This window comes from Eptatretus burgeri, chromosome 6 (genome assembly GCF_056783735.1).
Source record: "Eptatretus burgeri isolate ZD-2024b chromosome 6, Ebu_testis_v1, whole genome shotgun sequence".
NCBI lineage: Eukaryota > Metazoa > Chordata > Myxini > Myxiniformes > Myxinidae > Eptatretus > Eptatretus burgeri.
This window is the reverse complement of record NC_140966.1, coordinates 54,225,947-54,240,753: the sequence shown is the minus strand read 5'-3', so window position 1 is coordinate 54,240,753 and position 14,807 is coordinate 54,225,947. Positions and strand designations below refer to the sequence as shown.

General features: G+C 40.9%; 1 protein-coding gene across 3 annotated transcripts in view; it reads right to left on the bottom strand.

The window, feature by feature from the left end:
- The window catches only part of NTAN1 (N-terminal asparagine amidase), a 74,002-nt gene that overhangs the window by 32,185 nt on the left and 27,010 nt on the right, over positions 1 to 14,807 (bottom strand). For 2 of the 3 annotated variants that reach the window (XM_085885107.1, XM_085885108.1), the window contains 3 exons: positions 12,365 to 12,418; positions 11,352 to 11,405; positions 11,078 to 11,175 (listed from right to left, as the gene is read on the bottom strand). In XM_085885107.1, the coding sequence (XP_085741233.1) occupies positions 11,078 to 11,175; positions 11,352 to 11,405; positions 12,365 to 12,418 (206 nt within the window). Of the gene's footprint in view, positions 1 to 11,033; positions 11,176 to 11,351; positions 11,406 to 12,364; positions 12,419 to 14,807 lie in introns of all 3 variants that reach the window. The other variant, XM_085885109.1, reaches the window with a different exon arrangement.

Sequence of the window (14,807 nt, the reverse complement as noted above, 5' to 3'; positions counted from 1 at the left end):
CCCTCACTCCAAAGCCGACTCCGCTCACGAGGGCAAGGACGCGCCCTTCGTCCAATCAGGAGGCACATCGCCTCAGATTAGGACTCCACCCAGAAGGGTGTGAGTCGCCCCACCTTCCGTGGGCCTGTCCAATGAGGGACGGCCAGTGAATCGCGTGACGCAACCATCCAATCAGGAGGTGAGTAGTCAGGGAAGAAATCCGTCCCACCTCGGGAGAGGAATAGTTATCGGGGCGTTCTGTCTGGCTGTCTGGGTCGGCCTCGCCTGGTGTCGCCTGATCCGTGGAAGCTTTTCCGGCCTTGAGCGCCTGCCGCCTCGTCGTCTCCCGCCTCGTCCGCCTTCGCGCTGGCTGGCGTCCGTTGTTCTTTCCCTCGTCCCTGGTGTTTGGTGCTGCATTGAGGCAGTGGGTTCGAGTCCCGCCACTGGACAAGCTCGACCAGACCACACGAGGCGGGCAGGTGCAAGTGCAGGCTCTTGCCCTCAGCTCGCCTTCCCTCCCGAGCTGAAGGGCCGAATAAAGGCCGCGGCCATCATTTATTTTGGGTGTGTGCGTGTGTGTCTGTGGGCTCAGTCTATGAGTAGCAATTGCTTAAGTGCCTTGTACATTATTTGCATTATTTCTCGATAGTCGGTTTAACTCTACTCTTCTGTGTTCCCCTCCCTGCCTATTATAAATAAAAATACATTTTGTTGAATGTTTCAGCTCGTTTTTGTGTTTCTTTGATTGGCTTAGCATGGTGCGTGTTGAGAAATTGGGAAGCGGAAAATTGTGCATTCAGTCCAGCGTGGCTCGGGGAACTCCGCTCGGTTACGCCAGATCCGAGCCATTACCGCGACTCGGATCGGACAGAGTCGGCCGAGGGTGTGGTTTCCCCGGTAGTTGGACGGCGTGAGTACTTAGGTAAATTGGAGTTAGACAAGTGGACCCTACCTCACGCCGTCGAAGTATTGGCGACCACGGTCCTGTAAGGGACCCGTGCCTCTCGGAGTTCTCTGAGAAGCACTATCTACATTCCGGGTGTTCGGTGAAGCCGACTCTTCTGCTCAACCTCGCGGTCGTGCTCGCTGCCGAAACTCGGCCCCACAACAATATATTTTTTTTATAAACAATTACATATATAAATGACAACTATTATTATAAATCTTGTGAGTAAATCTGCTTCTGGAAAAAACTTTAATAAATCAAGGTTCTTGTATAATACAAACGAGAATATTGTAAATTTGCTTAAAAAGCACCATGTAGTTCATATTGTATCAACAATAACGAGAGCAATAATACCTGGAGAAGTAGAAGGTGAAGATTATTACTATATTTCAGTAGAGGAACATATGCGATTGAGGAATGAAGGTCAAATATTTGAGGAGGTTTCTCTTGGTACAACAAAATATTCACATTGTAAGATTGAGTTAAAGAAACTAAAATCTGGTGGTCTTGGGATATTAGAAACTAATCCAGAAGGAATGAAACAAATTATTAAACATCTGAGTGGTAATGGGGTTAAGATTTTATCATTCGCTTTTTATGTTGATGAAGAAACTCAACGCAAACGTATGGAAAAGCAGAGATACAAGTATTAGTGAAGAAGAAATTACAACTCGTAATAATGTTAATAAGGAATTTGATAAAATATTTTAAGAAAAGGATTTATTTGAACACATCTACTTTAATGATGAAGAAAAGGAAAATTTCGCTGTTGATCTTTACCATTCATTAAATGATATTAACAATAAATAAATGGATGCGAAAGAAAGAACAAGAAGATTTAAGGAACATCAAGAGTTGGCTTCAAAAGTTGTAAAACAACAGGAAGACATAAAGAAGAAATGCAGACAGAAACTAACGGGTGAAGAAGCATTTGAAAGAAAACAAGAGAAATTTTTTAAACCACTTTTAAAAACTTCCCAAGAAAAAATTATAGATGCTTCCACAGTTCCCATAATAGAATATACTCCTAAAAAACTTCAAATGTTAAAAGATTTCAGTCAAATGACGGAGGAAGAATTAGAGCATGATGATGAAGGATTATTTCAACAACTGAAAGAGATCAATCAACCCCCTGATTATGTTGTGAATGCTCTCCAAAACAATGAATATTCAACAGATTCAAAAACCATAGCAGGTCTCATTCCAACAGAACAACCAGCAATATTCCATCTTGCTAAAGAAAAGGTATTGATATTTAATGATGAATTAAGGTTCTTGAGTTATGCTCAACCCCCTGTTAAACCAACTCCAAGATTAATGTTTCTTCTAATAAAAGTTGGAAAACAAGGTTCAACTGTGAGGGATGAATCAAAGTATTTTGATCAACCACTGGATATGAAAAATAAGGATGATTTAGTATATATTGATCTGCTGGACTCTCTTGATTATAGGGTTAGTCTGTCTGGTAAAAGTAGGAAGAATGAGAAGTAGAAACACATTATTCAGGCTTTAAGTCGGCTTGGTTCAGGTGTTAGTTTTCTTCCAAATGACCCATCACAATTAGTTAATCGACTGTTATTGCTGTTAGGTAGTAAGAAGGCTGGCAATAACAATTGTTTTAATAAAGCATCAGCCATTTTAGACCAGTTGATGAACATGAAAATAATTAATAAATGCCAATACAAAGACATTTTATCTCATATTAAATAAGATGAGAAGCACAATCCTTAGTTATAATTTCACAACAAGCGACCACACATCTTCATTCCCATACCCACGACAACTTGACACAACAAAAGAATATGAGGCGTCTTTATTGTCCATGGAAACTTATAATACCTTATTTAATATCACTGAGAAAAATGACAAGTTTAGTTATAATCCGGGAAGTGGATACAAAACGATAACAGTTTCACCCGGAGCATATGCGATTTCTCAAATATCTTCCGAAATTGCTCGTCTTTTGAAAGAACAGGGTGATTTGCCAAAACATATTGTTATAGATATTCAAAAACATACTTCAAAATCAACGATTAAACTTAAAAATAACTACAAGGTTTATTTCACAATTGATAATTCATTTAGAGTTATTGGGTTTCTCCTCAAAAAAGATTGAAACTAATGTGACGTTTTACAGTGATAATGTTATTCAAATATCCTCAGGCATAAATTCAGTATTAATTCACTGTGATTTGATTGATGGCGCTGAAAATGATGGAATAAGAACAAATACAATATTTTCATTCAGCGCATACTCAACCTCAATTGGTTATAAATTCAATATGGAACCCAAAAATCTGGTTTATCTTCCTGTGTCAGGAAAAACCATATACAGAGTAAATTTTAGGATAACCGACCAAGATAATCGCATGATTTATTTTAATGGAGAAATTATATCCATCAGAATTCACTGACGTGAAGTTTTACAATTAATAAATACGATGGTTATTGTGAGGAAACACAAGTTGGGAAAAATATAAAATAATTACAGGGGATGGGATGTTACTTTCCCCATACTACAAGGGTGAAGGTATGTATCTTGGTGGAGGATACTATAAACCTAAGAGACAAAGGGGTGTCGGACATCAATTTAGAAAAAAAGGAGATGGGATAATTGATACTCAAATGTGTATAGGTTCAACTATTCTTAAACATAAAGACCTAATTGGTTCAACTGCTTCTGCTGTGGGAAATGTAGCAGGTGCTGTAAAGAGCATAAAAGATGCCCAAAAGGAATCTCATAAATTACAAGCAATAAAAGAAATTAAGAAAGGCAAAACTCAGTTGTCTCCCCAAGAACGACGGAAAATAATTCAAACAAGTCTGGAGACGGCAATGGTTCACGAGCGGTATTTGGAGATGTAGGTGCTGTAAAGAGCATAAAAGATGCCCAAAAGGAATCTCATAAATTACAAGCAATAAAAGAAATTAAGAAAGGCAAAACTCAGTTGTCTCCCCAAGAACGACGGAAAATAATTCAAACAAGTCTGGAGACGGCAATGGTTCACGAGCGGTATTTGAAGATGTAGATTGTTTCAGAAGTCAAGGATGAGACAATGTGATAATTTTTGACCAAGTTATAAAAATGATCAACATGATGTGGTACGAGTGACAGGTTATTAGCTGCAAAATGTCGAAAACCCGGTTTCGTTCAACAACTTTCAAAATTTGACCTTTGCATAACCTTTAAAGGTCACAAAACAATGTTGTGGACATTAAAATAAGGAAACAGGATACGTGCTATAGCTTATTGGAGTTAGTTCGGCGAAGAAGGTCGAAAACCCGGTTCGATTCCCACAACTTTGAAAATTTTACCTTTGTGAACTTTAAAGGTCAAAGGTCAAGGATTATGACCTTTGGTGCAAAACTCCCTCTGGAACATTCCCGGAACAATATAACGTCATATAGGCTATATGGCATTTCGCACTCCTCGGATTATCCATACTTTGATGAAATCAGCGTAAAAACAAACTTGAAGGGGGCGCCACGGGCAAGGTGTTGAAGATAGAGCAAAATGATACCATTGTCATCTCAAACGCTACTAAAAAAAGAAGACTACTTCAAGGTAAATGCAATAAGTGGAACAGACTGGAATGCAAATGGAACAAAAAGTTTTGAAATAAATAATTAACAAACTTATTTGAATCTAGCCGAAAGTTTCTTGTTGTGTAAGCTTACATTCACTAAGGCTGCGACTAACACAAACGCTACACTCGTAAATTATTTCTTCTGGAAAATGTTTGATAGCGTTTATTTGTACATTGGAACACAAGAAGTTGAAGCGGTTGATATAATGAATTGGGTTGAGATCTCACCTGTCATCTTGTGAAAACGATTAATCTGCAAGGTTGTAGTAATAATCAATGCTCCATTTTCGAAATAAAACACACTCGGCACACAAGTTGGTTTAAATAAGCAACTTGATGATGTAATGGGAGATTACAAAACAATGGTTTTTTCCAGGGTGTGTTCCCACATAGGAAATGACCGGAATTTTTTTGGCTTGGTTCGGGTGAGGTAGCTTGGTTGACTCATTTTAACACGAAAATGAAACATCTTGCTTTGAATGATTTTGATAAAACCTAAGTTTAAAAGCTGTTTTTAGCTAAACTTTGTTCTGTTAGTGTTCTGATGATTTCAATATAACCATGAGAGACAAGGGCACAGAATACTTCCTCATTTTCACGGCACGACTCTGCTCCTAAAAGCACTTCCTCATTTTACAAAACCGAAAGAGAAATAACCTTTTCTTTCGTGCTTGAAGAGATAAAGTGAATATACTCGATGGTGATGAATGTAATAGGAAAATTAAGTTATTCCCTTAAGTATAACATGGACAAATATTCATTGGTTCGCTCTTTGAGTGGAATGAAAATATGAAAGGAAAGAAGTGCTTTAATCAGTAAGTCTCAATTTTACATTTGCTTGAATGGGAGGGAAGGGGATAGGTGGGGAGAAAACCAGTCTCCTATTTTGGGCTTTTGGGGTTTGAGTCAGAAAGTTTTTCCTTTTCCCCCATTCATTTTGAATGGCGGACTCAGAAACCTATCTCTATATCTCTCTCTATATATATATATATATATATCTCTCTCTCTCTCTCTATCTATATATATATATATATATATATATATATATATATATATATATATATATATATATATATATATATATCTATCTCTCTCTCTCTCTCTCTCTCTCTCTCTCTCTCTCTCTCTCTCTCTCTCTCTCTCTCTCTCTCTCTCTCTCTCACACACACACACACACACACACACACACACACACACACACACACACACACACACACACACACACACACACACACACACACACACACACACACACACACACACACACACACGATATCGGCAATTTTTTGGAATGGAGTCAGTATGATGACCGACTACAGTCCGGACCGTCTACAACCACCCAGAAACCTTGAGTAGCTTCCACTGAAAAACAACGTGACATTTATACAGACATTTCAGGGATATATTCACAAACATTATTCTTTATAAATAGCTGCATGTGATGGGTGGAAAAACAATTGGCTCGGTAATTTAGAAAATACGCTTATATGGAAAACGGCTCAGAAATCGGGTGTTATCAAATATATTCTTGGGGAGTCGGAACTGCTGACACTTTCAAATCTGGAGCTTCTCTCGGTTATTCCTATGCGCAAATGAAATAAAGCCACGAATGCTGGTATCTCCAGGCGTTTATAAGCATTGCAATATAGCCAGCGATTCATTGCTATGATGAAGAGGCATTTGATAATACGAGTGAACAAAGTGAAAAAAAAAAACTTTATCGTTTAGAAATCGTTACCCGGTGTGTACCCCGGTCAGAATAGGTACACCGTATCCCTGCGTGTCGTAAAAGGCGACTAAAAGGGTTGGCGTCAGGAAGGGCATCCGGCCATAAAAACATCGCCTCAAAAGGAAACCATGATGAGTACAACTGATGGGCAGGGTACAGCCCGAAGTACCCCGTGGGGGTCCTCACCCCCTCTCGTTAAAACTCAAGGTGGAGAACCCGATCGAAGCAAGGGAGGAAATTTTTCCATTTATGATGACCAATCGTCTGATGCCCCACGTGGAGATCGGTTTCTGAGGTTTGGTACATGGAATGTAGGGACAATGACAGGGAGATCTGGAGAAGTGGTTGAAACATTGGTCAGAAGAAGAGTGGACATATCTTGTGTGCAGGAGACACGGTGGAAGGGAAGTGGTGTGAGAATGGTGAAGGGAAGGCAGGGGCAGAATTACAAGTTTATGTGGCAAGGGTGCCCGGAAGGCGTGCATGGTGTTGGTGTCATATTTTCTGAGGAGTTTGTAGACAGTGTAGTGAGTGTGACTAGAGTGAGTGAAACGTTGATGATGGTGAGAATTGTGATCGGAAATCTCTTGGTGAACGTCATCTCGGGATATGCCCTGCAGGTCGGTCGAAGCGATGAAGAGAAGAACATGTTCTGGTGTGCGATGGAGAAGTTGATGGAAAATGTGAAAGATGAGGAAGTTGTTGTGGTTGGAGGAGACTTGAATGGACATGTGGGAAGGAGTCCAGACCGTTTTGAGGGAGTCCATGGGGGTTATGGATTTGGTGTGAGAAATGGAGAAGGTGAAAGGATCTTGGAGTTTGCTGATGGAGCTGATTTGTTGATTTGTAATACTCAATTCCAGAAAGCGGATAATAAGCTTATTACATACACGTCAGGTGGGTTGACGACAACCATTGACTACCTGATGGTGCGTCAGCGAGATAGGGGAAACCTCCAGGACACAAAGGTGATCCCAGGGGAGGAAGACTGTTTCGCAGTACCACCTGGTTGTCTGCGATATAAGGGTGAAAGGTGCGCGGAGAATTCGGTGGGTGAAGTACCAACCGAGGATGAAGGTGTGGAGGTTGAAAGAGGCGACGGTGAAGGAAGCATTAAGAGAGAGGCTGAGTATGGTTGAAGATGATGTGGTTAAGCTTGAAAGTGGTTGGATGTCAATGAAAGATAGTCTATTGGGAGCCGTTGGTGAGGTATGTGGATGGACAAAAGGACCACCGAGGCACTCGGAAACATGGTGGTGGGGTGATGAAGTTGGAAAGACGATTGAAGAGAAGAAGAAGAAGTTCAAGGAATGACAAAAGGCAAAGGATACGGTGGAAGAAGAGGCTGCACATGAAAGTTATAAGGAAGCCAAGAAGGCTGCAAAGAAAGAGGTTGCAAAGGCGCAGGAGGCCCATAGGAAAATGTTCGGAGAACGCTTGGATTCGGAGGAGGGTAAGAGAGCGGTATTCAGGATTGCAAAGCAGATAGCGAGAGAGAGATTTGATGTGACGGGGGTGAGTTGCTTGAAGGATGATGTGGGACAAATTGTTGCGGACTCAGATGGAATTAAAGGAAGATGGAAGAGATATATGGAAAGGCTGTTGAATGTAGAAAATGAATGGGATAGCAACATCGAGAGTAACCCGGTTTTAGGACCAGCAGAGAAAATAACTGAGAAGGAAGTTGAGGAAGCTATAAGAGCAATGAAGAGTAGAAAAGCAGGAGGGCCGACGGGAGTTGTGGGAGATATGTTGAAGGCAGCGGGAAGTTGGGGTGTGAAGAGAATGACAGAGATCTGTAATCTGGTGGTGAAAGAAGGCCGCATTCCAGTGGATTGGGAACCGAGTACCCTCGTCCCTCTGTACAAGGGGAAAGGTGACCCTCTGGACTGTGGCTCCTATAGAGCAATAAAATTATTGGAGCATGGAATGAAGGTATTGGAAAGGGTGTTGGAGAAGAGGATAAGGAAGAAGGTAAAGATTGACGAAATGCAGTTTGGATTTATGCCAGGAAGAGGAACGACAGATGCAATTTTTATTGTAAGGCAGTTGCAGGAGAAGTACATGGAGAAGAGGAAGAAGTTGTTTTTTGGGTTTGTTGATCTGGAGAAAGCATTTGATAGGGTTCCACGTGAAGTTATGACATGGGCATTGAGGAAGTTAGGAGTGGAGGAATGGTTGATCAGAGTAGTGATGGCCATGTACGAGAGAGCACGCACAGCTGTAAGGACGAAGGATGGGAACAGTGGTGAGTTTGAGGTGAGGGTAGGAGTGCACCAGGGGTTGGTACTAAGTCCACTTCTATTTGTAGTTGTGATGGAGGTGCTGGCTCGGAGGGTAAAGGAGGGTTTACCGTGGGAGCTGCTGTATGCAGATGATCTGGTGTTGATTGCAGAGAGTATGGATGGACTGAAGGAGAAGATGAACAAGTGGAAGGAATGTATGGAGGCAAAAGGTTTGAAGGTGAATATTGGAAAGACGAAGGTGATGGCAAGTGGTAAAGCATGTGGTGAGGTGGAAAGGACTGGGAAGTGGCCGTGTGCTGTGTGCAGGAAGGGTGTCGGAGTGAACTCCATTCAGTGTACAATGTGTGCTGAATGGGTTCATCGAAAATGTAGTGGGGTGAGAGGGTCAGTAACCAGTGTGACAGCTACATTCAAGTGTAAGGTGTGCATCGAGGGAGCAGCAGATGAAGGAATTGTTGAGTTGGATCTTGGAGATGGTGTGAAGCTGGAAGGGGTGAAAACATTTTGCTATCTCGGAGACATGCTGAATGGAGAAGGTGGATCAGACTCTTCGACGGTTGCTAGAGTGAGATGTGCATGGAAGAAGTTTCAGGAACTGAGTGGCGTGCTGACGAAGAGGGGAGTGTCATTGAAGCTGAACGGAAAGGTTTATGCTACATGTGTGAGGAGTACGATGATTTATGGGAGTGAGACATGGGTACTGAACATGGAGCAGCAACAAGGGCTGGAAAGGGTGGAAATACGAATGGTTCGGTAGATGTGTGGAGTATCGTTGAGAGAGAGGAAGACAAATGATGACTTGCAGAAGATGATGGGAATAGAGTCTGTGATGGAGGTTGTGAAGAGAAACAGGTTGAGATGGTTGGGTCATGTGTTGAGGAAGGATGAAAGTGACTGGGTGAGAGGAGTGTTGGAAATGAGTGTAGTCGGAAGTAGAGGACGGGGAAGACCGAGAAAAACTTGGCTAAATGTGGTGGAAGAGGAAATGTGGGCAAGGGGATTAAGAAGGGGAGATGCAGAAAACAGGGTAAAGTGGAGAAGATTGTCATGGGGCCCGCAAGGCTAACCCCTGCTTTAGCGGGGAAAATGGCCTTTAAATGCTTGTGTGTGTGTGTGCGCGTGTGTGTGCGTGTGCGTGTGCGTGTGCGTGTGCGTGTACGTGTGCGTGTGCGTGTGCGTGTGCGTGTGCGTGTGTTTAGAAATCGTTGTGGCCTGTTCCAAGTCAAAGCATTGTTGAGCAGGCCAAAAATACATGGCGGCTTCAAACCCCAGCGAGGTTACCCAGAAGACGCCTTAAGACCCCAGAGAGCGAGGTGGTCGAGGATCGCCTGATGAAGGTTATAATTAAATAAGGCCATTAATTGTACTCAAAAAGTGCGTTTTAATTAACCCAAACACCGAATTTTCACTCTTGCACTTCCTTGGAGTTTTCTTAGTACGCATTCAAAGTTTCAGCCTGATAGGTTTTATAGTTTTGGAGTTATGGAGGACACACACACACACACACACACACACACACACACACACACACACACACACACACACACACACACACACACACACACACACACACACACACACACACACACACACACCCTTTTATTAGTATAGATAGGTCATCTCACGAGCAACTACAACTGTACTCAGTGGAGTGAAAACCTCCACCAGGTTGTTACCTTTTGTATCCACCTAAACCACCTAAACAGGTTACCTTTTGTATCCCACTGATCTACATCCGGACCTTAACCAAAATGGAATCAGCTTGTTCTTGTCACCTACCCAAATCATCCACCAAGTTTTGTCATTATCCCTCCAAAACCTTTTCAAATATGCTATACAGTCGGACCCTGACATTCGCGGTTCCGCTATTTGCAGACCCCGCATATTCGCGGTTCATAAAATGTGACCTGCTTCTACATTTGCGGCCTTGTGCTTTGTGTACTCGTGGTTTTTCTAACCTTCAAGGGATTTTTTATTTTCCCTCATGAATCACGAACAGCCAGGAAACTATCCCCCTTTTTCCCCATTGAAACAACGCCCCGACATTAGCGGCATATTTCCGGAACCACGATCCCCCACGAATGTCGGATTCCGACAGTATATCATTTTTGGACCAATCTCTCAATGGTGAAGAATCACTTGGGGTGGGGGGGAGGGGGAATAAATAAAACATTCTCTGACAGCAGGATCTCAAAAAGTTATAGATGGATTCGGATGAAACTTGGTAGACAGGTTGGGTGTTTGACCAATTACTTCGATTTTAATGAACATCCAGACACTCGAAATTTTTAACTTCACCATTGAGAAATGTCGACAAAAACTATATGTAGCATAACTCGGTATTTCAAAAAGTTGTGGATGCATGACAAATCTTGGTGGATGAGTTGGGTAGGTGATAAGAACAAGCTGATTCGATTTGGATTAAGGTCAGAATGCAGATCGGGCCGATTAGTGGGATATGAAACGTAAACTGTTCAGCCTGGCAAAGGTAAGTGCTCTGCAGTGTCATTCTAGTTAGTGTGTTTTTAAATAGTCAAAAATCTAACCTCCCCCAAAATCCATGTGCTTGCAAAGCATGCTGGTACATCACCGTGTTACACGAGAAGATCCGAGCAGAACGAAGAACCGAATCCGGGCCTCTGTCTGGAAACCGAGCTGGAAATAGGTCTCCAGTTCTAACATCCACTGCTGCACTCTCACAAAACCATATTGAATCACAATGCATCAACAATGAAATAAAACATTGTTATCTCGATATCGTACAAAACAAATAAGATGGAAAAAATATTTATAAAGCAGCAATCCAGCAAAAATAACTAATGCACTTCACTGTTGTTGATTGTTGCAAGGACAAATGGAATTACCTATGCCGTAAATGGCTGGATGTTGAACACCACTTCTTGGAATGGTGTTCAGCTCTGAAATAGATAACAACATTTAATCATCAGCATTCTTATGCAAGCTAAATATTATTTTATTCAAGGTGCAATAGTACTTGATTTGAAGCATTCCACTATCTACATCTGTGCTGAAATTTACCCTCTCCCTCACCTCGCTACTACCCCTCACATTCCTAAAAGGCTTTTTTAAAAAGGTCTTAAATTTGAATATTTAGTTTCGAAAATGCTTTGCAATAGAAAAATGAATGAGAATTCCCAACCGATTTACCCAAATTATTTTCATTGCTATTGGAAACAAATATTCTCAGTTGATCTAAGCTTTTATAGGAGGTGTTCTGACACTTGCGTATTAAATCATAGAGACATGGTTCATGTGTACCTTGGATAAAGGAAAGGGAGGGAGGGGGGTTGGGGGTTTGGACCAATGGTATACATTTGGACCAAAGTACAAATGTTTAAGTACTACTCTGTATGGAGAGTGCTGAGAAAACTAATTGCATCCAAAAGATGCAATTATTTTATTATTTCAGAAATACAAGAATCCCATTCAGCTGAATGTTAATTAATTTGAATAATTTGCATCATGAATCTGTTAATATTAATTGAATTGTACTTTATTTAATTTTTCCTCGAGCCATGTCTATAATCTCCACCGCTTCAAAGGCGCATATTATTTTATGCTCCTTATCCTCGTGAATAGTTTAATCTCCCACTCTGAACTGTTTGTTATCCTGAACTAAACATGCTCCTTACCCCAAACCAGACCCTATTCCTCATCATATGCTCCATCCAACCAAATACCCCAAGCCTGACCTTTTCCCCAAACCTGAGCCTGACCCTTCTTTCAGGTGAGCTTGACCCTGCTTCCCTTTCTGGACCAGACCTTGCTCCATACCCAAGTAGGTGCTTGTCTTGCTCTTTGCATTGTGTTAAGACAAAGATAAAGTAACCAGCAAAAAGACAGAAAAGGACCTCACCAGAGGCACAGAAAGTAAGCAGGTGAACATCCTCCTTCTGCTGCACAAACTCACCTGTGGGAAGAAACATGGCAGAAATATGAATGAAAACCAGAGTCAAACATGAAGCCAAATTCAGATTTTCCGACAAAGTTATTCGTGGGGAAACCTCGAGGGCAAAATGTTTCGTTTTTTTTAACACAAGCTTAAACACATGAAGATTGTGTTGGAATGCAAACAGAGTCCACCATTAGTTATTTCAATGAGAACATTCATTTTCTTGCCACAAACACTACTTTTGATCAACGAGTAAGTTCTAAAACCAAAAAGAGATCTTAAATGAATCCTCTACAGGTTCACCGAGATTTGAATTGTGTTTTTGGGAGGGGTGGAAATTAAGAATTAATTTATTTTTTATAACTTGTTTCCACATTTTAACAAAACTCTTCCATTCCCTTTGTTATATGTTACATATCACAAAGACAATGAACAGTTAGGGAATCTGTAAGATTATCACGATTGTTTACTGGTCGCTAATGGTGCCGCTGTCAACTCTTGGTACCAAATTTTGGTAGATAAATCGGGTCTAATATTCGACTCCATGGAATAATGATTAGTGCATCTGCTCTGAGGTTAGGAAGTCTGCAATTTGATTATGACTATGACCATGGCTAAGTCATACAAGACTTCTAAAATGGTACGTGCTGTTTCCTCACTTGACGCTCAGCATTGAAGGGAAAGAGCACATACAAATCCCATTGTTTGGCATCCAAGGAGAGGAGGAGATTTTTAATGAATCTGATTAGTTCGAAGAAAAAGAAAGAAACATCATAAAGATATATGGCATCACTGGTATCCAGAGTGCTACGGGAAGTGACCGCTTTCCCTAAACTCAATGGATGCTTGTCTGTAGTCAAGTCAGGTGTTGTCTATTGTCTCATGCATTTGTCTGTACGTGTTAGTGATTGGTGATGCAGTTCATCCACAAGCCTGAAACCCTGTACAAAACAAAGAAATAATAATAATAACTGGAGCGAAGTTGATAGCATGCCATCGCAAAACCCCACGCTTTCCAACTAAAGCATATTTGAAAGATGGCATAAAGTTCCATCAGGAATGACCAAATATCAAATTTTGAGTTTAAAAAATTTGTTTTGACCTCTGTGACGCCAAGTCCCCATGAACTGGGGCATGAACCAAGGGTGAAATCCAAAAACAATTGTTACATGTTTGTTGATGTTGATTCCATATATTGTACCCAATGTTGATTCCATATACTGTACATAGTTTCATTTTTAAAATGTTTTTAAATGTGTTTGGTATTTGACCTTTTCATCCTACCCCAGGGCCCAAAATAATACTGCTCTCGCACCTACCTGCTTGCCATGTGGTGATCATAATTACCAAGTTTGGTGAATTCCTGCAAAACCGTTTAGGAGATAGCATGACAGACAGACCAACAGAGAGAGAGCCAATTACAATGAAAAATACTAAATGGTATTCATGGAATACATACCCTGTGCAGTCTTGAGAAGGACTTGGTGTGAGCCAAGTCTTGTTTTTTTAAGGTTTTTTTTAACCTTGACCCAATATGGCTACCAAACCATGTGACCGATGACAATCTTTATCAAGCCATATTTCCCATTGGGTAGTTGATTAATTGGTTAAATTTTGCATTGACCGATTAAGCGATCTCTCCTACTAAGATTTTCAAATATTTTCCCTTAGATCCAATATGGCTGCCAGACCATGTGACATGATGGTCATTTTTATGAAAATCCTGTTCAAATTTCAAGTCAATCGGAGGAAAATTGAGGATTTCAGAAATTTGGCCTATGTTGACCTCAAAAGAATTGATAGTTGATTGGTGGTTGAATTCAGTGAGCTGATATGAAAAGCCTGTTCAAATTTCAAGTCAATCAAATGAAAATTTAATTTTTTGGACATTTTGGCTGATGTTGACCTCAAAAATAGTTGTATTGGTGGTTGAATTTGGTGACCCGATATGCAAATCCTCTTCAAATTTCAATTCAAGTGGATGAAAATTGACAATTTTAGAAATTCCTGCCTATGCTGACCTTTTGGCCGATGTTGACCTCAAAAATAGTTGGTGGTTGAATTTAGTGACCTCATATGAAAATCCTGTTCAAATTTCAACTCAATTGGATTGAGGATTTCAGAAATTCGGCCGATGTTGACCTCAAATACAAGAATTACAAGGAAATTATGTGCAGGAGGCAGCCATTTGGCCCATCATGCCTGCACCACACCAATACCAGATTTAATAAATCCGTCAATACCTCATATTGTGCAGTAAACTTACCTTCGTGTGCAGCCTTTTTGGCAGCTCCACTGGTACTCATAGTTTGTGATTGAATTCAGTGACCTGATTTGCAAATCCTGTTCTAATTTCAAGTCAATTGGATGAAAATTGAGGATTTCACTAATTTGACCTATGTTGACC